This window comes from Apodemus sylvaticus, chromosome 18 (assembly GCF_947179515.1).
Source record: "Apodemus sylvaticus chromosome 18, mApoSyl1.1, whole genome shotgun sequence".
NCBI lineage: Eukaryota > Metazoa > Chordata > Mammalia > Rodentia > Muridae > Apodemus > Apodemus sylvaticus.
Genome location: NC_067489.1, coordinates 32,186,433 through 32,209,978, shown reverse-complemented (window position 1 = coordinate 32,209,978; position 23,546 = coordinate 32,186,433). Strand labels below are relative to the sequence as shown.

General features: G+C 42.8%; 1 protein-coding gene across 1 annotated transcript in view; it reads left to right on the top strand.

Annotated features, from left to right (window-relative positions):
• The window catches only part of Tnks (tankyrase), a 156,313-nt gene that overhangs the window by 126,154 nt on the left and 6,613 nt on the right, over positions 1-23,546 (top strand). Inside the window, exons 15-26 of the mRNA XM_052162651.1 lie at positions 209-374; positions 1,725-1,944; positions 2,408-2,517; positions 4,742-4,930; positions 5,271-5,508; positions 6,523-6,605; positions 12,388-12,508; positions 13,664-13,761; positions 15,518-15,592; positions 16,565-16,670; positions 16,987-17,173; positions 20,949-21,105. Of these exons, the coding sequence (XP_052018611.1) occupies positions 209-374; positions 1,725-1,944; positions 2,408-2,517; positions 4,742-4,930; positions 5,271-5,508; positions 6,523-6,605; positions 12,388-12,508; positions 13,664-13,761; positions 15,518-15,592; positions 16,565-16,670; positions 16,987-17,173; positions 20,949-21,105 (1,750 nt within the window). The remainder of the gene's footprint in view (positions 1-208; positions 375-1,724; positions 1,945-2,407; positions 2,518-4,741; positions 4,931-5,270; positions 5,509-6,522; positions 6,606-12,387; positions 12,509-13,663; positions 13,762-15,517; positions 15,593-16,564; positions 16,671-16,986; positions 17,174-20,948; positions 21,106-23,546) is intronic.

Genomic DNA, 23,546 nt, shown 5'->3' with positions numbered 1-23,546 from the left:
GTTTTCAGAGCCTTCGAAGCGTGTGGATGGAGGGTGGGCTGAGACAGTCTGCCCTAGCCTGTGCTGGGCTGACATTCCCTCTCTAGCTGAGGATGACCTTGAGTTCCTGCCTTTACCTCCCAAGTACTAAGACTCTAAGCATGGACCACTATTATACAAATTATTTTAGCTGAAGTCTCTGTTTTGTGACTATTGTTCTTTTGTTTAGTGGCTTGGTTCCCCTTCATAACGCCTGCTCCTATGGACACTACGAGGTAGCTGAGCTCTTGGTGAGGCACGGGGCTTCTGTCAATGTGGCGGACTTGTGGAAATTTACCCCTCTCCACGAAGCAGCAGCCAAGGGAAAATATGAAATCTGCAAACTCCTTCTAAAAGTATGTAGCTATGAAGCAGCTGCTTGGATTTAGTTACTGCTTTTGAAAACTAATCTATTGTAATCTATTGGAAACAAGTGCTAAGAAGGCTGTCTCTGGTTAGTTCCTGACAGGCCTTTCTTAATTGACTCAGTGAGGTAATTTCACCAAAGAAGGTTTTGGGGAGTGTTGTTGAATTTACATAGCTTATCTACTGTAGCATTAGTATTAGAGAAAAAATGGCCACAGGAACTTTCTCATTAGGTTGCTCTTCGAGGTACAATTATATTCTGCTGTCATAACTAATAGTTCTGTTGACTCATTTCTTACTAAATATCACATGCGTCACATGTATGTCATGCAGTACATCTGTGTGGATTCTCAGCTTTTCTTAATGAGAGAAAAAGTATTGTTATATGTAAGTCCAGTTTATATTTTATTTAATACCATAATAGCATAAATATATATGGCAAATATATTACCACTAGATAGTTTTTGAAAAATTGCCTGTAGGTCCTTATTTGTGCTTATTTGTTTCTTCATTCATTTTTTAAGAGAAAGTCTCACTGTGTTGCCCGGCTGTTGTGGAACTCACAGAGATCTGCCTGACTCTGCCCGCAGAAATGCTGGGGTTAAAGGCGTATGCCATCGTATCTGGCTATCTTAGATTATTCTTGATTTCCACAGTAGGTCAACAGCTTTCTGTATCAGGTCTATAGTAAAATTTCTTGGCTTATAATTGTAGCTAATTTTAAACCAAAGTAGTTTTTTTTTTTAAGTACATTTATGCATCATGAAATATACTTTTAAACTATCAGACTTTTTTTTAACTGATGTCATTTAGAATTCAGTTTTTTTTTTCTTCCTGTGTATATTCCTTTTTTTCTTTCTCATGACGCTACCTAAATATCTTTGTCCTATTTGAGTTGGAGCCATAATTCAGTAGTGGAGTGATTACCAAGTGTGAGGCCTTAGTTTTATCGTTAAATCTCCCTCTCCCTCTCCTTCTCCCTCTTCCTCTCCTTTTCCCTTTCCCTCCCCACTCCTCTGTGTGTGTGTGTGTGTGTGTATGTGTAAGTGTGTATGTGTGTGTAGTGCAACTAAAGTCTGGCCAAAATTAGCATCTAGACCATTATAAGAAATAAGAGTTTTTTTTTAAAGACAACTTCAAGTCTTGGGAAAAGTTTGTCATAGAAAATCAAAAGCTTCTCAATATCCCCCCAGAATTTAGATTCCTGTTTTCAGAGTAGGTATAGAATAGATTTCCTTCCAGCTGAATGAAGGCACGGAGAGTAAATGAAATAAATTCTGTGTGTGTGCTACCTACCCACTTGCAAACACAAGTGCACCATTCGGTTTTTGTCTTTACAGCATGGAGCAGATCCAACTAAGAAGAACAGAGATGGAAATACTCCCCTAGATCTGGTCAAAGAAGGAGACACAGATATTCAGGACCTACTGAGGGGGGACGCTGCCCTGTTGGATGCTGCCAAGAAGGGCTGCCTGGCCCGAGTGCAGAAGCTTTGCACTCCGGAGAATATCAACTGCCGAGACACCCAGGGCAGAAACTCAACTCCTCTCCACCTGGCAGGTAAGTGTCACTGTCTTCTTGCAGTCCCTTCAGTTAAACACCAGTAAACTGTGTGCCAGGCGCTTAGCCACTTGGCTTGAAAGGTGACAGAGGTTGGTGAGCTAGCCCAGCAGGTGACAGAGGTTGGTGAGATAGCCCAGCAGGTGACAGAGGTTGGTGAGATAGCAGGTAACAGTGCTTGTCAGCAAGCTTCACAGCCTGAGTTCGAGTCCCAGAACTCACATGGTCAGCCAGGAGGATCAGCTCCTACAGACTGTCCTGAGACCTTCAGTCACACTTGGTGCCTGCAGTGCTGGTGAGCAAAACCGGCACGTGGTGTGCACTCCATAAAAACTAAGTTATGTGAAGCTAATATGAGCTTTTGAAGAAAAAACAATTAACATCTTAATTTTTCCTAGTCTTTACTTGTATATGTGTGTGTTGTATTTATTTTGACCTGACACACCCCTTTTTACTCTCACAGCAGGCTACAATAACCTGGAAGTAGCGGAGTACCTTCTAGAGCATGGGGCTGATGTGAATGCCCAGGACAAAGGAGGGTTAATCCCACTCCACAACGCAGCATCCTATGGGGTAAGCACGTCACGGTGAACATCTCGAAGCCTTCCCCGGCATTTGATGCTTTACTGACCATGGGCTGTGGTTAAGGATGACAGCCAACCTGCAGCTTAGCTGAGTGCAGCCTGATCATCTGTTCGAGCTTTGTCATGCCTTCTCCTTACTTACTTTCTGATGAGTTTCTGAAAGCTTCCTATGTCTCTGCACATTATCTAACCAATAATCAGTGTGTAGGGGATCATATGTAAATCTTAGGTCTCCCTTGGATAGATTTTAGAAACTATTAAAGCCGGGAGGCTCTGAAGTAGGTCTGGAACTATAGCCACTTACATTTACCTCTAGAATCTCTAGAAAGTATCAGGCCAAGTGGTTAAGCAGTTTGCACACAATTTAATAGCCTTCAGCTGAGGGAGTAAACTGCCAAGTGAAAGTGTGGAGCCGTCGTTCCAGGCACTAACCTGTTGACCAGGAGCAGGCGCACTGCAGTGCAGTGCTGGATACCAGTTGTCAGAGTGGCAGGAACCGAGGTCCTCGGGCCTGCGCCCCACAGGAGGAAGAAGTCGAACAGGAGGGATGTCCCCGCTCTCTGCTGTTGCATAGCCCTCCCTGCCTATAAACCCCAGGCCGCAGCTCTGTGTGCCAGGCCCTCGGGTGGTAGGGGCTCCTCCCCTATCATCCTCATACAATACAAGCCTGCTTTGTAGGTACCATGTCTGTCTGCGAATGAGAAAGCCAATATGGAGCATTCCCAACTGTTGGTTGTCGTCACACTGTTGTCAGACCACAAGTCTGAGTTTAGTCTGCACTTTGGATCTGCAACTTTAAAGAAAATTAAAAACCACCTCAGTTTTTTCAAGTGGAAAACAAATAGATGATTTAAGAAGCTTAAATAAAAGTTACAAGTTTTATAAGAATTTTCTTTATGATAACTTGCCTTATTCTGCTTAGTATTTCCTTTGTATTGTAGTGTGTTAGGTATCTGCACATACAAAGGACAGTTAATGTCTGTGATATTAATACATATAAAAGTACTGATATTTATTCCTTACCAAAAGCATGTGATTTTCATAATAAATCATCTGGCAGGTTGATTTTCTTTTTCCACTTTATCATTTTGAAGCATTTTCCCTAAAACATAGCTTATATCTGACGGTTTCTTGCCGTCACCGTGGTAGGCACCATTCCATTAGATGGCATTAGCTGTGGCCCACATTCTCTTCTCTTGCCCACGTTTGAACATCGAGTCCCCGGCTGTATTCGAATGTTGTCACTTGCAGCGCCCAGCACCTATGGGGGAGGGGGGCTGAGCTACAGCTCCCTTGTGCGGCTCAGTTCCTCAGTTCCTGCGTTTGCTCCGGAGGCGGAGCTACTAGAAAGAATGAAAGCTTACTACGAATTGTGTTGGAGTCTGTTTTGGTAATATTCCTTCCTCTTCATTGGTCTTTTAGACATTTGCCAGCCAATTTAGCAAGCATGTAATTGGTTTCACTAAAAACACTGTAAATTCAATATAAAGAAAGTCAATGCATACTGAACCCACAGTTCATTTATACACCCACATACATACAAACTGTAAGGTTTTTTTGGACCGATTTTTGAAGTATATGCAAATTAGACTACCAAATTGTGTTCCTCTTAATAAAATGCAGGAAACACAGTTTAAGTAATTTGTAGTACATCTGAGGAATAGTTTGAAATTATCCCATACTTTTGGACTGACTAAACAGAAGTTGCTTTTCCAAAACTTGCTTTGAATAAAGAAGATAAAGTGAGGTTTTTGTTTGTTTTTAGAAGTGATTTTGATAGATTCGTAGCTTTCATGTTAGAAGTTTAAATGTAAATTGCAAAATTTGTTTTATAATAGTCTCATAATCCCAAAGAATCATAAAGCGTAATAAGCTAGCCTGCTCTCAGAAGAGTCCTAGTTCTGTGCAGCTCTCCTCCCGCCTTCATTGTGTTATCAGGAGCACCAGCCTGTCTTAGGAATTAAGATCTTTACTTTGGAAATACGTATTTGGAGGCTAGCCTGAGTTACATGGGTCCCAGCCTAAAGGGGCGAAAGAACAACCGTGGAGGAGACAAGTCCAAAGCACAGTAGAGTGCTTGCTTGTTTTTAAGCAGAAATGTCTCTTAAGGATAAGAACATGGGCCTAGAAGGATGATGAGATATAGCAAGGATGTCTGATGAAATTCTGCTGGGTGGCTTTCTTACCGTTCTGTGTTCTCTTGATTTTCTCAGCATGTTGACATAGCAGCATTACTGATAAAATACAACACATGTGTAAATGCAACGGATAAGTGGGCCTTTACTCCCCTCCATGAAGCAGCCCAGAAAGGAAGGACACAGTTATGTGCCCTGCTCCTAGCACATGGTGCAGACCCAACCATGAAGAACCAGGAAGGCCAGACACCTTTAGATCTGGCAACGGTGAGTCCTTGTTGCAGGGGCGGTTATTACTCATTATGACTTCAGGGATGACGTTACCTTCCAGGGCGCAACTGGAACTTTATGTGGCCACGTCGGCATTCTTCCTGGAAATCTTGTTAGTCAAAACCATGTGGTCTCTAGTTCCTTCTGTACGCCACGATATCCCGTGTGTAATCAGCCTCCTTAACTTTCACTACCCATTGTCTGACTCTTACAGCCACCACCCAACATCTGATACCAAAATCTCTGTCACTGTCCGTGCCTGGTAGTCTTTACATTTGGTACTTAGTGAAAAACTTAGCATTAATAATGGTTTTGTGTTTTCTTGAATCATTTTTAGGCTGATGACATCCGGGCTTTGCTGATAGACGCCATGCCCCCTGAGGCCTTACCTACGTGTTTTAAACCTCAGGCAACTGTAGTTAGTGCCTCTCTGATCTCACCAGCTTCCACTCCATCCTGCCTCTCTGCTGCCAGCAGCATAGATAACCTCACTGGCCCTTTAGTGGAGCTGGCTGTAGGAGGGGCCTCCAATGCAGGGGATGGTGCCGCCGGTGCAGAAAGGAAGGAAGGAGAAGGTAGGTGTGTCCCTGGGAACGTTTGTTTGTATTTATTTTATTGGATCAATTACCTTTTTTTCTTTTTATTATTGGAAGCTTAAAGCTAGCCATCTCTAAACTTTTGAGTTCAAAGACATCCAGGTGAAGCCCTAAAGACAGGGTTGGGGGAATGTGAGGGGGAAGAGGAAGGACAAAGGATTCCTGGGACTTGCTAAGTGAGTTCCAGCTTCAGTAAGATGCTGTCTCTCAAAGATGGGTGGGTGGCTAGATTCAATGGATAGATGGATGGAGGGATAGATAGACAGACGGACAGACAGACGGACGGACTGATGGATGGATGATAGGTAGATAGATAAACAGATGGATGGATGATAGATAGATAGATAGATAGATAGATAATGAGGAAGACTCTCAACATTGACCTCTGGCCTCCACATATACTGTACACACAGAAATAAATAAATAAAATAATTCTTAAAAAGAATAAATCAAAACAGTAACTGGTACCTTCTTTTCTTTCAATTAAGTAAAGTACTAATTCCATCAAATGTGGTCTGGGGCCCAGACTCTGCTCCTGGAGAGGACCTGGTCTCCTTCCCAGCACCTCACTGGTTGGCTCGCAGCCCCCTTCACTCCAGCCTCAGGGAACCCAGTATACTCTTCTGGCTTCCGGGGAGACTCTGAGGGTGCATAACCTCATGCATGAAAACATGCCCTAAACTAAAAGTAAATGTTTTAAACTATATGAAATAATGTATTAGAAATTGCATTCACTGTGTATTATAATCTGTACTTTAGTTCTATAATCTGTACTTTAGTTCTATATTCGGTGTGTACTAGAACTAAGCCAAACTAGAATCTGTACCAAAGATAAAGTTCAGAATAACTTGGAAATGCCTGAATAACTTGACATATAGTTTATGTCATGTGAAGTCATCTGTACAGGCAAGTATCAAAAAATACGGTTATACATAAATACTGACCTTCCATAGAATTAGAAAATTCTAAGAGATTTTAATGGTTCTGTTTTAGTTGCGGGTCTTGACATGAATATCAGCCAATTCCTTAAAAGCCTTGGCCTTGAACACCTTCGGGATATCTTTGAAACAGAGCAGGTAAACACTCATGTACTTTTTCAGCTTTTCAACTATTGAATTATTACGTTGGTTTTTTTTTTTATTTAACTTTGCAGCTGTTCATTTTCTGTATTATTTATACTCTTTATTTTGTGACTTACAGTGTTCTACAGTCTGCCCCAGTTTAGTCTGTGTTTTAAGTATGTTTTTACCTTGTTAGCTGCCTGAAATATTTGTAGAGAAGCCAGGGAGCCCAGAACTTTATGCTCATCTCCAAAGCTCTCTGGCAGTTCAGAGAGCTCTCCTTCCTCTGTGTGACCAGTTGTGTTTCGTGCAGTCTGGGTCGGGTTAGACGTGAGAAGGGAGGAAGGTAACGCTTGCTGGGAGAGCACTTGGTGAACCTAGATCAAGAAACGATCTCAAGAATATTTTCAGTTTTTCTGTTTTTGTTTCCAAAAGAAACATTTATGAGCTCATCTATGTGCATTTCCTTTTGTTTGCCAGACTGTTGTCAAGGGTCATGAGTTCTTTCACCCATGCTCCATAATAAAACTAAAGATGACACTGCATTTAGTACACTAGTGGTTGTTTAGGAGGGAGACACTCAGACCCCATGCACCATTTCCCAGTGGAGGTACCTCCTCATACCCATGCCAGCCTTTCTGCCAGGGAAGATAGCTTGTGTAATAGAATATAGCTGCTGCTGTCTTTTTAAAGTCTGCTCAGCTTTAGGGCCCTCTTCAGATCTTTATTTTGTGACTTATGTTGCTTTCAGGTTTGTTTTTACACTGTTTTGCACAAGTCTGTTATTTAGTCAGTATATGCACTGAATTTGGTAGAGCTACATAGCAAATGACCACAGACTTGGTAGCCCAACAGAATTTTTTTTCTCTCAAAAGACTGAAATAAGTTCCTAAAGTCAGTCCTAAAATAGTCTGCCCTGCCCCTCCAGCCTCCCTGACTTAGGTCACACACAAGCCACCTTACTCCAGTCTCTGCTGTTGTCACATTGCCTTGCCCCATGTCTGCATTGTGCCGCTTACTAGGACACTTCCTTTAAACTCGGGCCCTCCTGGGTGATTGCTGGTTTCAAGATTCTTACCTTAGCATTTTAAAGCCTATTAAAAATGTTAACATTTTTGGAACATGTCCCTTTTACGGATGGGGACCTATCCCTAGAGTGGGCTGGCAGCAGCAGGCATGGATAAGTCTTCTGGTCTTTTGAAGGCCTCATCATAGACTTTTCCCTTTCTGACCGTCAGCCTCTACAAACAATGCCCCCTCTAATAAAGAAGTGCATTCGTTTTTTTCAGTGTGGCAGAATTAGTTTTCTCTGCAGGTCTTTGCCCTGCTCTTAAGAATCATGGGCTAATCAGGTAGGTGGCACAGTCTTGCAGCTAGTGCCTGGGAGGCTGAAGCGGAGGGAACAGGCCTTTGGTGCCAGACAGAGCTGAGTAGACAGCTACACGGAATATGGGCTTTAGTGAGACCCCAAGTTCAAAAAATAGCTGCAAAGTGGTGGGGTTATTATTTACCGGTTTAAATGGTTTGTAATATTAACATTTTCTTAAGCTTTTATTTTTTTTAGCTAAATAAATTTCTTTACATTTATAGTTTTAATGACTCAAACAGTTGAAATAGAATTGACCTAAATAAATACCTTGATCTTGTTGTCCTCTGACTGTTAAAGTGAGTTAAGAGTTGTTTAGCATATCACTTTTCTTCTCAGTCAGTTAAGCAGCCCTATAATATTGAGGTAATTAAAATTTCTGGCCAAATTGTCAGTTTTTGTCAATTTTTAAGTCATGCTTTGTTAAGGCATCCCATGGATCTTCATTTGTAATGAAAATGTTACACACACTCTCAGAACTTCCTCTCCCTGTCATCTGTTCATCTTCTGGATAGACATTTCCTGTGAGAGTCCTGTAAACTGAGACTTTGTCATTGTCTGAACACATATGTACCTCTTCATTTCTGACTCATGTCTGCAGGAATTGTGAAATTTCACACACACCGTAGTCTAATAACCAGAACCTCTAATGCAGACAAGGGACCAACCTCTGGCTGAGAGCTGTTGTCTCTGAGCTTCCGTCTGTTTGTTCTTACTTCCTGTCGAGGGTTCTCTTGGTCAGGAACTGACCTCCTGTGGCGTGTTTCTCATGTTATTGACTTGGTAGTTTAATGATTCTGACTTCTGTCAGCTTATCCTTTTTATCAGTTTTATTGTTCTTTTTACTGCTGTTTTCCTCTGAGTAAATCGATGTCCCATTGATTTTCTTTTGTCCAAAATAATTTCTATTTCCTTTTCATAGTCAGGATTAACTGTTGCATTTAACACGTATTATCCGGTAGCCTCTCTCCTCCAGATAGTGGTGTGCTGTCTATGTATCGAAACTGTCTTTTGGGCCATTGGGCAGACAATTACCTTTGTATTTATTGTTTCAAGTGCAGATGTTATTTGTCTAGTGTTCAGGTATAAAATATTAAGTCTACTTAATTCTTCCACGGCATACCTTTAGAATTTTCTTTTTTTTTTAAAGATTTATTTATTTATTATATGTAAGTACACTGAAGCTGTCTTCAGACACACCAGAAGAGGATCCCATTACAGATGGTTGTGAGCCACCATGTGGGTGCTGGGATTTGAACTCAGGACCTCTGGAAGAGCAATCGGTGCTCATAATCGCTGAGCCATCTCTCCAGCCCCAAAGAATTTTCTTTTCTGTCTTAAATGTTCTGTAACAATCTGGCAATGTGTATCAACAAGCATGTGAGCCATCATTGTGTCCTCGTAATTCCTGCTGGGCTGTGTCTGCTGTGTCTGAAGGAGACACCCGCTTCTCCTCCTACCTGAATACGCCCCTCCCCAGGAGGCAGGAGCTCAGTCTTTTATTTCTTGTCCTAGAAGTACTTGAGTGCATCCTATCTCAGCTCCACCCTCATAGCTCTCTCAGAAGTCTCTGAGTTGTCTTATTCCGTAGATTCTGTATGAATAAACATCAAAATCCTTCTAATAACTATAGCTTTGTGTAGCATCTCCTCACATTTGTTTATGGGAAAGGAAAATTTGGCTTACATTGTAATTTCTGGAGCTCAACTGCTGCAACTTGGATTTTCACAGAAACTGACCATAAACATTATATTTCAAGTTGTAATAAAATAAAAACTTGGACTCATCGAATTCATTGTAAATCTGATTACAAAATCACCACCACCACCACCCCAAGGAAAAAAAGGCCTTTTCATTTAAAATAGTTAATTTTCTCTTCACATCCCAGATAGAGGCAACCCTGTAGACATAGCATTTACCTTATATGCAGGACCATTTTTATGTTATAACTGAATAGACTTTATTATAAGGATTTTTATATTGGTGTCTGTTAGATATGAGTAACTCCCTTCTCCCAAAGAAAAGAACTTGGGTTTCCTCCAAATACCAAACATACTCTCCAACTGGGTAAGTCAGTGGAGGCATAAAAGGAATAAATAACTTAATTAAATATAAGGGGGAAAGTACGATCCTCTCATTTCTACTGTATCGCAGCAGTAACTACTCAGTAAGTGTAGCAGACACCCAAGGGGAAGGGATTTTAATCCAGAGTACCAATGCTAGAGGGGGGGAGGTATCTCCGTCAGCCATCTTAGAGGCTGCTTCCTACACCAGGAGGAGCCCGGCTCCTCAGCCCTGCTCTGTAAACTGAAGTGGAATTACTCCAGGCTTCCTCTCTGGGGAGGGGAGGGGTTGGGCAAGGATGTTTGCGTTCATGTTTTAATTGGAAGTCTGTATATTATACTTTATTTCTTCCCTAAAGCATGATTAGAAATGTCTCTTGGGGTTTTATTCTGTTGTCTCGCCTCACTTTGTCACCCTTCGGCTGTGCACTGTTGAGTATCAACTAAAAAGATGCTGATGAATATAACCTAAAGTTACCTCATATGTATGAGGCCGTAGTTTTTTGGTTTTTTGTTTTTTTAAAACTCATGATGTCCATGAGTTCGCATGGGCATCAGACCTGTTGATTCAGAGGGCCTTGTTTCCTTGGTATCCTCCATGTCCTCTTGCTCTTAGAGTCTTTCTGTTTCCTCTTCCACAGGATTTTCTGAGCCCTGATAGGAGGGGTTTAATAGAGAAATTTAACAAAATCAAGAGTTAATAATTGAGTCTTTCCCTTCATTAAATTTTATCTAATATCTGTTATTCATATGCCACCATCTAGAAAGTCCGAGGCTGTGTTTTTATTATCAGCCTTATTTAAAACTGAAAGATAAAATATCTAGAAGAAGATGGTATCAGTAGCATGGCTCATAAGTTACATTAAAATCAGGTCTGACTTAGAATGTAAAGGCTCCTATTTTGTAAACTGTTGTTTCAAGGATGGTTATTTCCATGTTGCTGTCTTTTCAAAGCTCTGTTGAAAACTTTCTTTAGGCGATTAGAAGTGAATTGCAGATTTTGTACCATGAAGCAAGTATTTCTTCTATGGCCACTTAAAGTAATATGCTAAATTTTTTCAGAGAACGAGCAGTGCAAGTTCATTGCACGGACAGTCCCGCACAGTGTGTAGTATTTCGTTTGGACAGTAAAAATAAATCTCAGGGTTTAATTTGTCACTTTAGTGTAATGATTCAAAAAGTGATAGGTTTTTTTAAAATCTTGAATGAGTTAGAAAAGGAATGTTTATAAAAAGATATTTTAGTTCTCCAAAGAAAGAAAAAAAAAAAAAAACAAGGGCAACAGTTGTGGGTTTATCCTCTGGGCATGTGACTGAAGGTGACGTCAGAACTCTGCCCTGGGCTGGAAGCAGAGTCAGTTACTGTGGCCCACAAAGGCAGGAGGAAGCCAGCACGCTGAGCTGAGGGCCAGGGGTTAGGGTAGGGTTAGGGGTTAGGGGTTAGGGTTAGGCTTAGGGTTAAGGTTAGGGGTTAGGGTTAAGGTTAGGGGTTAGGGTTAGGGTTAAGGTTAGGGGTTAGGGGTTAGGGTTAAGGTTAGGGGTTAGGGTTAGGGTTAAGGTTAGGGGTTAGGGTTAAGGTTAGGGGTTAGGGTTAGGGTTAAGGTTAGGGGTTAGGGTTAAGGTTAGGGGTTAGGGTTAGGGTTAAGGTTAGGGGTTAGGGTTAAGGTTAGGGGTTAGGGTTAGGGTTAAGGTTAGGGGTTAGGGTTAAGGTTAGGGGTTAGGGTTAAGGTTAGGGTTAAGGTTCCGTACAGACATCGAATGTGTGTTAGTCAGCAAGCATTGCTAACTCGATAATTTATGAACTTAAAGACCATCTCTCTCCTTTCCTCTAAATTGGGGTTTCTGCTGTCTCCTCTAGAATGGCCTGTGGCCTACACTGATCCACTTTTAGTCTGCCTGCCTCCCAAGGTTGCTGACTCCTGGCTTGCTCGTGTCTTGGCACTGGGAACATTCTCGTCTAAAGCCATCTTTCTTTTGCCATGCTGTCGCTGGTTAAAATGTTCCCTGTACCCTGCCATTCATTTCTCCTACACACAAAATTTGGGGTTTTCCTGTTTTCAAGCTGATGATATGTCTATCTGGAAACAAAAGATGGAATTGCAGTCAGAAAGACATGGCGGTGATCACCTGTCTTCCCATCACAGTAGGTCTCCTGTCTCAAACTCCGTCTGCTCGAAGAAAATGTGAGAGGCTTGCTACTGAGCTAGGAGGTTGCTGGTCTTCCCAGGCAGCTTGGAGGTCACGTTTATGAAAGGAAACGTGTTCTCTAAACCTGTGTGGTAATCGTAGCACTATAGAGGGTGCAAGAGCTTTCATCCTCCAAAGAACCATTACAGATTTAGTATGTAAATTTTTAATGTAATTTTCAGATTACGCTAGATGTGTTGGCTGATATGGGTCATGAAGAATTGAAAGAAATAGGCATCAATGCATATGGACACCGCCACAAGTTAATCAAGGGTGTTGAAAGACTTTTAGGCGGACAACAAGGTAAGCTATTTGGGGGGGGAAATTATTTTAATAGTGAAAAATTATTTAATAGTGAAAAATTCACTATTCAGAACTAGTGAAGAATTATTTAATAGTGAAAAATTCACTATTCAGAACTAGTGAAGAAATATGAGGCTGGTTGTGGGGCTTGGGTAGGCTGACCCCCAAGCAGAGCACATGCAGCTAAGTGGTACATCACTCCCTGCCTTCCTCAGTTCAGCCAGACGCGTAGATGTGAGATCTTCCTTCTCCCCACACTTCTCACATCCTTGTACTTTGTCCTTACTCCTGCTTTCCCCTGACTCAAGCCATCAGTCCCTCCCTGTCCTGTGTCACTGTGCAGCCGTCTCCAGCCTGTGCCTTCACCTCCCTCACCGCCTTCCCCACAGCCACCAAGAGCTCCAGCAGAAGCCTGTCCACCTCTTGTCCTGCCCAACCCTTCACAGCCCCTGCTGCTTTCTGCATAAAATCAGACTCTTCCCCATGGTTTCTCTCTGCCTGGCCTGTCTGCCTTACCTTGGCCTCTCCTGCCCCAGGACCACAGTTCAACCCTCCCCATTGTCCGTCACTGCCGCAGGCCTCTTCGCCCACTTCCATGTTTTCTCTCTGTCTGTCTGTCTCTGTCTATCTGTCTGTTAGACACATTTTCCATAGAGGAGAGAAGAGAAGGGGCGTGTATCTCTGGAGCTGATAAAATTATAGGCAACCAAAACTTAGAGGTTTTGAATTTGACTCCTTTTTTTAAGAACATGTATTTTAGTCAGCCCTATGAAATTAACAGAGGTAAGTTGTGTCAATGACCATTTCAAGCCATCCCTGAAAGAGTTTTAGAGGGCAGTTCTTGTATTGTAGAACTCATTCACGTCTTTCTCTTCTGTGTAGACATCAGCTATGTTCATGATGGAGTTCAGTACAGCAGGGATTGAGCCCTGCTGTGTAGAAAGGGTTCATGGGAGGGAATAAGTCCCTTACCACTTCCTTTCTTCTTGTGCCTTTTGGTATATTTGCTTACAAACTGTATATTGAGATGGGGATTGAAAATAGAGTAAATTGCTCTAAACTGTCTGTCAATTATTTATAGTTAAGTTTTCCATAGACTTAGTGGAACCTGAATGATGTAGACATGTGCTTTATGTTTTTTTTTCTCCTCTACAGGAACCAATCCATATTTGACTTTTCACTGTGTGAATCAGGGAACTATTTTGTTAGATCTTGCTCCAGAAGATAAAGAATATCAGTCAGTAGAAGAAGAGGTAACAGATACCAGAATTTCATTTTTCTTTGCCCAAATCCTGTAAAGACTTTTTTCCAGGGGCATGAACTCATCTTATTTTGTTATGGGGTCACATGGCCTGCTACTCAGCCTCAGTCAGCAGCAAGCATTTAAGTGTGACTGTAGACTAAAGCGATACACATTTCATTCACATCACAAGCCTATGTGTCCAGTAGCTCAATCTTTTGTTCTAGAGATTTTGTCAGTTTTAAGTCATGTAAGTAAGAATCTTTTAAAAATATTTTCATACAGTAAAATGCATCTAAGATTGATATGGGGCAAGAATCTTGCCTCATACACAGAAAACACTTTCTAGGTTTATGGGGTTTTTGGGGGAGGGGGGGTTGTTGGTTTGTTTACATAATTATTAAGTGGGTTTTTTTTTTTTAGTAATGTACCTGATTGTCACAATTTTTCTGGTGTTGATTACATGATAAAAGAAGAGTCTAGCTCAGTTAATTTCCGTAATCACAATTATTCCAAACATTATATAATAAGACTGCTTTGAACTTCCTTTATAGAAAGATGGCATAGAAATTCCTCTTGTGAGGGCAGGCTGGAGAGATGGCTCAGTAGTTAAGCTCACTGACTGCTCTTCCAGAGGTCCTGAGTTCAATTCCCAGCAACTACATGGTGGCTCACAACCATCAGTAATGGGATCCGATGCTCTCTTCTGGTGTGTTTGAAGACAGTGACAGTGTACTCATATACATTAAATAAATAAATAAATAAATAAATAAATAAATAAATAAATAAATAACAAATCTTTTTTTAAAAAAGAAAGGAAGAAATTCCCTCTGTGCTGATGGCTTATATTTCTTGCCCCTAATGCAGTATCTAACTCTGTTATTGTAAATAAGCTAATCTCATTCTTTTATTATACAAACACCCAAGCGGGCACAGGTTTACGTTTTCTGCTGTTTGTTTTGTTTGTTTTTTAGCTAGTGCCCATATCATCTCCATTCAATGCTAGGAAGTCACATTGGGGAGCACAGGATGGTTACCCTGTAGTGAGGTTTCAGTTTGTGTTAGGTTCTCAGGAAGGCCTCAGGGCTTCAAGGGCCTTACTTACTGTTCAATTGTCCCCATAGTAAATTCTAGTCATGTAAGATGTGGGCTGCACATCCCCACAGATGGAACCACGGGTAGAGAACTCAGTCCACAGGTCAGGAGTCAGAAACTCAGGCCTCGCACATGCTCAGCAGGTGTTCTACCCACAGCCCAAGACACTGCTATGTTTTTCCATAATAATTACTAGAGTTTGAGAGTGGAAGAGTGTCTTTAATTGTGAAGTATACTCAACTCATGCCTGAGTTGCTGTATCAAGATCCCAAAGTCTACTGAGGTAAAATGAAATACAAAATATTTTTCAAATATTTATTTTTAACATTTATCTATCAGTTGAATATCATTTTGGTTTGACTTATTCAATTTCTTTTCATTCTTAATAACGAAATTGTAATTATACATTTTTCAAGTGCTATTTTTTTTCAGTTTCCCTGTTGTGTTTACAAAAAAAAGTCTTCCAAAATTTGTATCAGAAAATGCTTTCATTAGTACTTATGACTATTTTCTCACTGCAAATCCTCATTAAATTTGTTGATCAGTTTGTAGTGAACTCCTGATTGAGAGTCAGACTCAGCAGGGAGGCAGATGGCAGAGCTATTCTCTAGAGACAGCAGAAGGAATGCTCTCTGCCCACTCTGATGGGGTTCATTGTTCCCCTTTGTCTACAGATGCAGAGCACTATTCGAGAGCACAGAGACGGCGGCAACGCTGGTGGCATCTTCAACAGATACAACGTCATTCGAGTAAGTCTGCAGGTTGTTGTTACGGGAAAGTCAGATTGCAAAGCTAATGCAGAAATCATCTAGACAGTTAAGTGAACTCTAGGAATTTTGGAGGAACAAATTCAAATTGTGAAAGATACTTACTCATTGTCCTAAAATCAAATGCTGTTCTCTTCACTACAACCTCTGACCCTCAAGACCATCCTGAGCTAGAAACTACAGCACAGTGAAAGCAGCAAAACCCTGAGCAGAAGGCCGCTTCATAAAGGCAGCTGGGTGGGCGCCCTCAGAGTTGGGCCCAACAACAGGAACTTCATTGTAAATCATTTGAAAACAGCATTTATTAAAGGCCTGGATTGTCATCTCCTTGTCATTGATGAGAACAGAATGCGTTTATCTCTTAAACCACAGGGAAAAAATTATGTTGCCATTACCTGCTTTTTCAGAGGTTATCATAAAGGTTAATTATTACATCTGCTGAAAACTGGTTTAATCCTTTCTTAATAGACTTAAAGGAATTATACTGGTTTATAAAAATAAGGCATGAACAACCATTGGTTGGTTTGGCTTAGTGGATAAAGTACATGCTACACAGACTCTAGGGAGCTGAGTTAAAGCCCCCGGCATTCACGTACAGCCCAGGCATAGTTCTCTGCACCATTATCGAAACACTGGGAGGTGGAGGTAGAAGGATCCGAAAGCCTCACTGATCAGTTAGTCTAGCCAGCAGTAAACCTAGGCTCAGTGGTCTCACATAAGGTGCAGAATAACAGAGCAAGATTCTCAGTGTTGGGTCATGGACACACAGACAACAGCAAGGAGATGCTAAATAACTGTGTCACTAGCGTATTAACGGAATTCCGATATAGTGACTGTTAGATACTGTGTCAATCCAAAAACCCCAAAATTGGCACCAGCAAAGGGAAACTACTTGTCATTTTAATTCAAAGTGTACATTTAACTGAGTCCACTACTTTTTCTTCTTTTCTGAAGATTCAGAAAGTTGTGAACAAGAAGCTGAGGGAGCGATTCTGTCACAGACAAAAGGAAGTGTCTGAGGAGAACCACAACCATCACAATGAGCGCATGCTGTTCCATGGTGAGTGCCGCCTGCGCATGTGCAGTTAGCAGTGGGGAAGCTGGGGGCCTGTCAGTAACGTTAGGGTAAGATGACTTGTTTGCACTTTTTTGCTTGAAATCATGCCTAGTTTCCGAATGCTTTGCATGTTAGTGCAGGCTTCCCAAAGAATGTGCCATGCCAGGGACTTTCTGAACTTTCTGCTAAACTCAAGTTTCAAGTTGAGCCACCTGCAGATCTTTGGTTTTTGTTTTTCTTTGTGAACATTACTGCATTCGGTGAAAATAGTAAATGGTTAAGTATTGAAAAACTAATATTTCTACCTTTATATTTTTAGGTTCTCCTTTCATTAATGCAATTATTCATAAAGGGTTTGATGAGCGACATGCATACATTGGAGGGATGTTTGGAGCTGGAATTTACTTTGCCGAAAACTCCTCAAAAAGCAATCAGTATGTTTATGGAATTGGAGGAGGAACAGGCTGTCCCACACACAAAGACCGGTCGTGTTATATATGTCACAGGTGAGGGTCCTGCCTTGACTGCAACTAACCTCTGCCCTCCAGCAGTGACTGGTGCTGGCCTCGGCAGTGTAGGTTACAGTGGAACTGCATTTCAGATGCAGAAACCTTAGTGCTCACTTATACAGAGCCTTGTAGCCACCGTCACTCCTGAGCATATGGGGTCAAGGTAGGAGACTGGGGTCAAGTCTCACTGCCAACACAACTAGTGGTGTGCTTGTGTTTAGGAGCATGGAAAGCCCAGCCTCAGAATATCAGCTTGGGACTTAGTAGCAAACAGATGAGTATCAGCTTTTCAAGGTAGGACTTTTTAATGGAGAAGCTGGAGAGGCTAGCACGGCGACAGCGAGGACAGGAGCACGGGCATTGAGTGCAGTCGTGTGCACTGGCTCTTTGGCAGTCACACATGTGCACGTTGTTTCCAGCCCTCGGCCCCGACACTCACCCCAACCCCGCCGTGCTTCCCTTCCTCTTCACGTCCTTGTGAGTGCATAAGTGTGGGGTTCCAGCTGGAGGTGGGGGACTTTCCATACCTGCACCCCAAAGAAAAATAAACCTCCTCTCCCAACAGCCCTGCATTGTTAGGAGCTCCTGAGCTAGGGGAACAGCCTCGTGCTAGAGTATGCGTGGGCTTCATCTAGTGCAGGTGACCAGAGCTACTGTGACCTCAGGACTGCCCTAAGGCAGCATGTCACAGCGCCCACCCCCACCCCCATCCTCCCTCCACACCGTTCCCTGAGCCTTGGAAAGGCTGATGGCAGTGTCCCATTCAGGACTGAGAGCACCCAGTTGCTTCCTCTCGGGGCTCTGACCAGGCGAATGCTGCCTGACTGCTGCCTCCTGCAGACAGCTTCTCCAAGACTGAGAGCAATACTGTAGCCGGGTAGACAGGTAAAGATCTCCACGGCAGTTCTGTACCATGTCCATCTACCAAAGAGGCAATAGTATATCCTCCCCCACCCCAGGGGGAGGGAGGTAGCCCTCACTAGCCATGAGTATTTGACCACGTTTATAGTACCGTACATTGCTTTTTAAACCACTCAATTGTATTGTTTTCATACATTATGTGAGTAAGGTATCTTAAGATCCAGTTAATGCCTTAAAATGTGATCTTGAAATCCCTTATTAGCTAATGCCTTTACCTTTATCTGCAGCTGCATTACTTATCTGGTCATCCCAGTTCTAAGATGGATGCTATATGCTCAGAAGGAAACTGTTCTCCACTTAGAGCACTGTGGTTACAAACAGAAATTCCTAAGGATCAGTGGGGCCCCAGGATGCCGCCTGTGGAGACAGATCCTAAAGTGAACAATAAAGGCACCCTAGCTGAGGATTAATGGGCGCTCAGTAAAATGAGACACAAGTTTATGTCCTAGCCAGGGTCTCCTCGAAGGTAGAGCCTGGGCAGAAGCATGCAGCTGGCACGCCACTGGCAAGGGCGTCCCTGGGAAGCAGGGCACTGATGATGAACACAAGCAGGCTGGCCACGGCCACATTAGTGGGCATGAGATGCCTTCAGAGATGCTGTAGGCACAACAGTGGTGTGCGAGTGGAGAAAAGGAATGAGTTCTGCTGGTTCCTGCCTCGTGCTTGCCAACAGTTGCTCCCCAGGCCCTCGCTCGCCCCTGGGTTTATCAGCCACTAGCTACAGAATACCACAAGCAGGACGCACGCCAGCATCCACACAGGGCTCGTGCGCTGCTTCCCGCGCTGCCTCAGTAGGCCCGCAGACCAGGTTCGCTCCTGAAAGCAGGAAGCAGGAGGCCAAGGCCTGCCAGGTCAAGTGCTGTATCATGACAGAGGGACAGTGACAAAATGTCCTTACTGGCAGCACACTGCTGCCAGGATGGGAGAGATGGCACCGAGGAAGGCTCCCTGGGGGCTGCAGAGATGGCCGCTCTTGAAACAGCCTGGGGCCAGTTCCAGCATTCTCATGGTGGCCCTCCGTGGGGGCTGCAGAGATGGCCGCTCTTGCGACAGCCTGGGGCCAGTTCCAGCATTCTCGTGGCGGCACACATCTGTCTGCAATGCCAGGTACACGTCAGGGAATCCCACTTTGCCTCCTGGTCTTTCTGGATACCAAGCACATGCGTACATGTAGGCAGAACAGTCATACAATATAAAATAAAAATAAAGCTTTAAACTAAATAAAGACTATCCATAATGTAGAGTGAGATCTTTTTTTTCCTACACCAGATAGCAAGCCTTTCTCCCAGTGGATCACCAGGGACGTGCAGCTGAAAAAGCCAGCTAGGCAGGACTCGGAAATAACACAAAGAACATGCTCCATTACTACACACTGTTTACATTCAGCAGTGGGACTAATTGTACTAAGTAGCTAAAGTGTGTAGTGGTTAAGGGTTGACTTTTTTAAAGGATTAGATAATAATTACCTTGGGCTAAGCAGCTGTGGAGATGAATGCATGCCTTTAGTCTAGGACGATTGTATTTAGAAACTCAGGTGCCAGCTGGGCATGGTGGCATACACCTTTAATCCCAACTCAGAAGGCAGAGGCAGGTGAATCTCTGTGTGTTTGAGGCCAGGCTGATCTACAGAGTGAGTTCCAGGACAGCCAGGGTTACACAGAGAAACCTTGTCTTGAAAAACCAAAACCAAAAAAAGAAAAGAAAAAAGCAGGTACCACCTAGTTTTAAACTTGTGGCTATGGTTTATAATTTCCACCCAGCCAGCTTTTCTTTGGGGTGGGGGTGGGGGGTTGGATTTGGGTTTTTTGGATTTGGGTTTTTCGAGACAGGGTTTCTCTGTGTAGCTCCGGCTGTCCTGGAACTCACTCTGTAGACCAGGCTGGCCTCGAACTCAGAAATCCACCTGCCTCTGCCTCCCAGAATGCTGGGATTACAGGCGTGCGCCACCACCGCCTGGCAGCTTTTCTTATCCTGTATAGCATTTATCATGTGCTGCAATCTCAGCAGGTATTAGGCTTTCAGTCATATATTTAAGCTAAATATTTTTGTTCCTGTTCCACTTTTCTTATTACTCTGTCATCCTAGTTTTGACTGTTGGCCCATGATGAGCCAAGCCTAATCTCTGGAGACATGGCTTAGGGTGGAGGCATTTGCCACACCAGCATCATGACCGGTCCGAATCCCCATAATCTATACAAAAGCCAGGTGCATAGCACGAGTACTTTGTAAGCCTTAAACTTCCCCAGTATCATGCGAGCTCTGGGGCCGACCAGTCTGGTTACACACGGGCAGAATTATCAAAGAAACTCTGTCTCTAACAAGGTCGAAGGCAGGCCAATATATGAGGCTGCATTCCTCCCTGACAAGCCACACACACACACACACACACACACACAGCTCACAGTGATAATCTCAGGCACAGTTCCCGTCTGCTTCCTTTCTGCTTGTGCATCCGTGTGAAAGCTCGGGGCTCTGCAGTGTGTCTGTTTGCACTTGGCACAGTTCACACCAGGTGTTTTCTACACCAGAGTCCCAGGCTACTCCAAAACTGCCTTAAACGGTTGCTCTAACTTGATATTGAGCCTGATAATTGTTAAATAGTAAGCCATTACATCACATTTTATCCCATTAATACACAGACTTGAAAGTAGCATTTCAATTAGCTTTCATTCTATGAAATTTTCTATTAAAAGCTAAGAAACCTAACAGTTATGTTTTAAGACTTAAAATGTTGGGGAGAATTCTGTGAGGGGGACCTGGAGAAGGTCAGTGTTGGGGTGTAAATAAATAAATATTCATTTTTTTTAAATTAAATGTAAAGTATTTTCATTTGTTTTTGTTCTCCATTTAGACAAATGCTTTTCTGTAGAGTGACCCTTGGAAAGTCTTTTTTGCAATTCAGCACCATGAAAATGGCCCACGCACCTCCAGGACATCACTCGGTCATTGGTAGACCAAGTGTCAACGGGCTGGCGTATGCAGAGTATGTCATCTACAGAGGGGAGCAGGTATGTTGCTCACCAAATCAGCGTGAGCAAGTCACTGAACACGCTCATACGAAAGTGGAAGCCGTATTCAAGACAGTATCTACAGTCGTTGAAGACACAGCCTGCCTGTGAATGGGCCTGCTTGATGAAGCCTTGCAAAAGCAGAATCCTTGTTATTCTGATCAGAGTCCTACATCCTTGAGAGTCAGACGGCTTCACTATATTTAATTCTGTCACCTTGGGGGATCCAAAATGAAACTGGAAAAAAAACAACAGTAGTGGAAATGTGTATACAGAGAGACAGCTCGCATCACTAAAGGTCACCTAGATTATCTGAATGCAAAGTTACTTTTCTATCCTTAACTGAAAGCCATAGCTAACCTGAAGTAGAAGAAAAGTGAGAAAGTAACTACAAAGAGATAATGTGTATAAAATTATGTTTTTGTGTGTGCTGTCATGGGCAGAGTAGAACGTGTAGTTGCAAAGAATTGCAAATAACTCGGGCTCCTCTTTAGTGGTTGTTTATTGTGGTAGTGTGGCTAAAACAACAAAATTCCATGAAGTATATTACAGGGTTGGGCAAGTAAGGACATGCATAGGGATCTTAACTCTTGGGAATTGTTGTTCTTACTATAGAAGAAGGGGCATGTCATAGGAAATGAGAGAAAGGTTTCTTAAAACACGTGAATGTACTGAAGGTGTATTAATAGGAACTTTTGTAGTTTCTAACAAATATATCAATAAATACCTATGTATATATGTGTGTGTTTAGTTAGGTCTATGTATAAATATCTATTTTTTTTACTCTGCTGAAATCAAAGACACCCCAGTAGCAATGAAAAGCTAGAGCCCAGCCCCTCAAACCCTCTAACCATTCCTGACTAGAAGGAACCAGGGTTGGAACAGAATAGATTAAAAAAAAAAAAGTTTTAAGTAGCTTGTTATACTGGGAAGTAATAGTGCGCTCAAGAAGGAAAATGCAGCATGAAGTCCTAAGAGCCACAGGGGGTGCTTCTCTGCCAAGGCGGAGAAAGCTGCACACCAAATAAATACAGCACTGCGTTTGGGGAAAGTGCCGTTGCTCTTCACTGACCAGTGAGTGGCAAAGGAGCTTGGGTCATGGTAGAATATCATAAATAGAGGTGGGGGTGCCAGAGCTAGAAAAAGTGTATCTTGCAAACTATCATGGTAAAAGTTAGCTGGAGAAAATAGAGATGGTGAGTTAGAGGGTTTCTGTAAGAATAATTGCATGCATGCTGCAAAGCTACCAGGATAAGAGGCAGCCAGGGGAGAAGGACACTCATTGAGCAGCCAAAGTTTCCATCACTAGGGATAGGTGGTTGAGACAGGAGTGTCATAGGCGAGAGAACGGACTGGGAGGCATGCAAGAGACCCTAGGGTTGAAAGATGCGCTGAAATGGATTATTCCTGAAGAAAATTGGCTTTGATTATGACCTGGTTAGCCTTAAACTATCTGCAGAGGCTGGTGTGTGACTCCGTGGTAGAGCACTTGTGCGAGGTCCTGGATTCCATTTCTAGCTCTGGTGGGTGAGGAAGGAGGACTATCTGTATCAGTTTCACTTTTACACTCAACACAGATATGAAGGAGAGAGACTCTCTGCTGATTGGTTGCTACCAAGGTTTTGTCTGTTTTACTGAAATGATGTGTACAATGCTGTTTGTTTAAGGTGGTGAAGAAAATATTCTAGAATGGTTTGTAAAAGTCCTTTCCCAGTATCCAGAGTCTCATTCAAGACAACAGAGCTTTAGAGATCTAATTTTAGCATTGGAAATGTGGGTTCTTGGAACCTAAAGTGAGTTGTTACTTTTAGGAATTTAGAACAGATTTCTCCCCTCTGTGCTCTTGTTAAGTAGCATGGTTTAAAATGGCCTGATGGGTAATAAGACTTTTTGGTTCATTCCAGCCTTTCCAATCCTGCAGCTAAATGATTGTCTCACCTTAAAGTCTTCTAGGCTTTGGGCGAATGATCAGTAAACTGTACACGGAAGCAGTCCTGTCTCCTAATCATTGCCCTGGAGCCCCCGCTGGAGGAACTTAGTAATGCATGCTGCTAGAATCTTAGAGTGTCTGACTAAAATGGACATGTGTCAGGAGTCTTTTAAACATGCGACCAAAAACCAGGTTCCTGCTGCTCCTGGCTCCTGCTGAAGTAACTGCAGAAGCAAAAACAAGGTGTTAAACCAGTGTGGAGACAGACAGCTTCACCGGGGCATGGGGCAACAGCAGCTCCCCTCTGAGCCTTAGTGCACAGTGTGTGCCACTGTGGATAGTCTCACAATTTTCTTGTCTTGCATAGATCCCAGACAGATGGTCTGCAACCTGACAGCAAGGGCTCTGCTTCACTCGCGCCATAGTATTTCACACATGAGGTCTTAAACCTATACTGCTGAATAAATAATTCCCCTGACAGTTAAACCATCAAACAGTGTGCCTCTTTCTC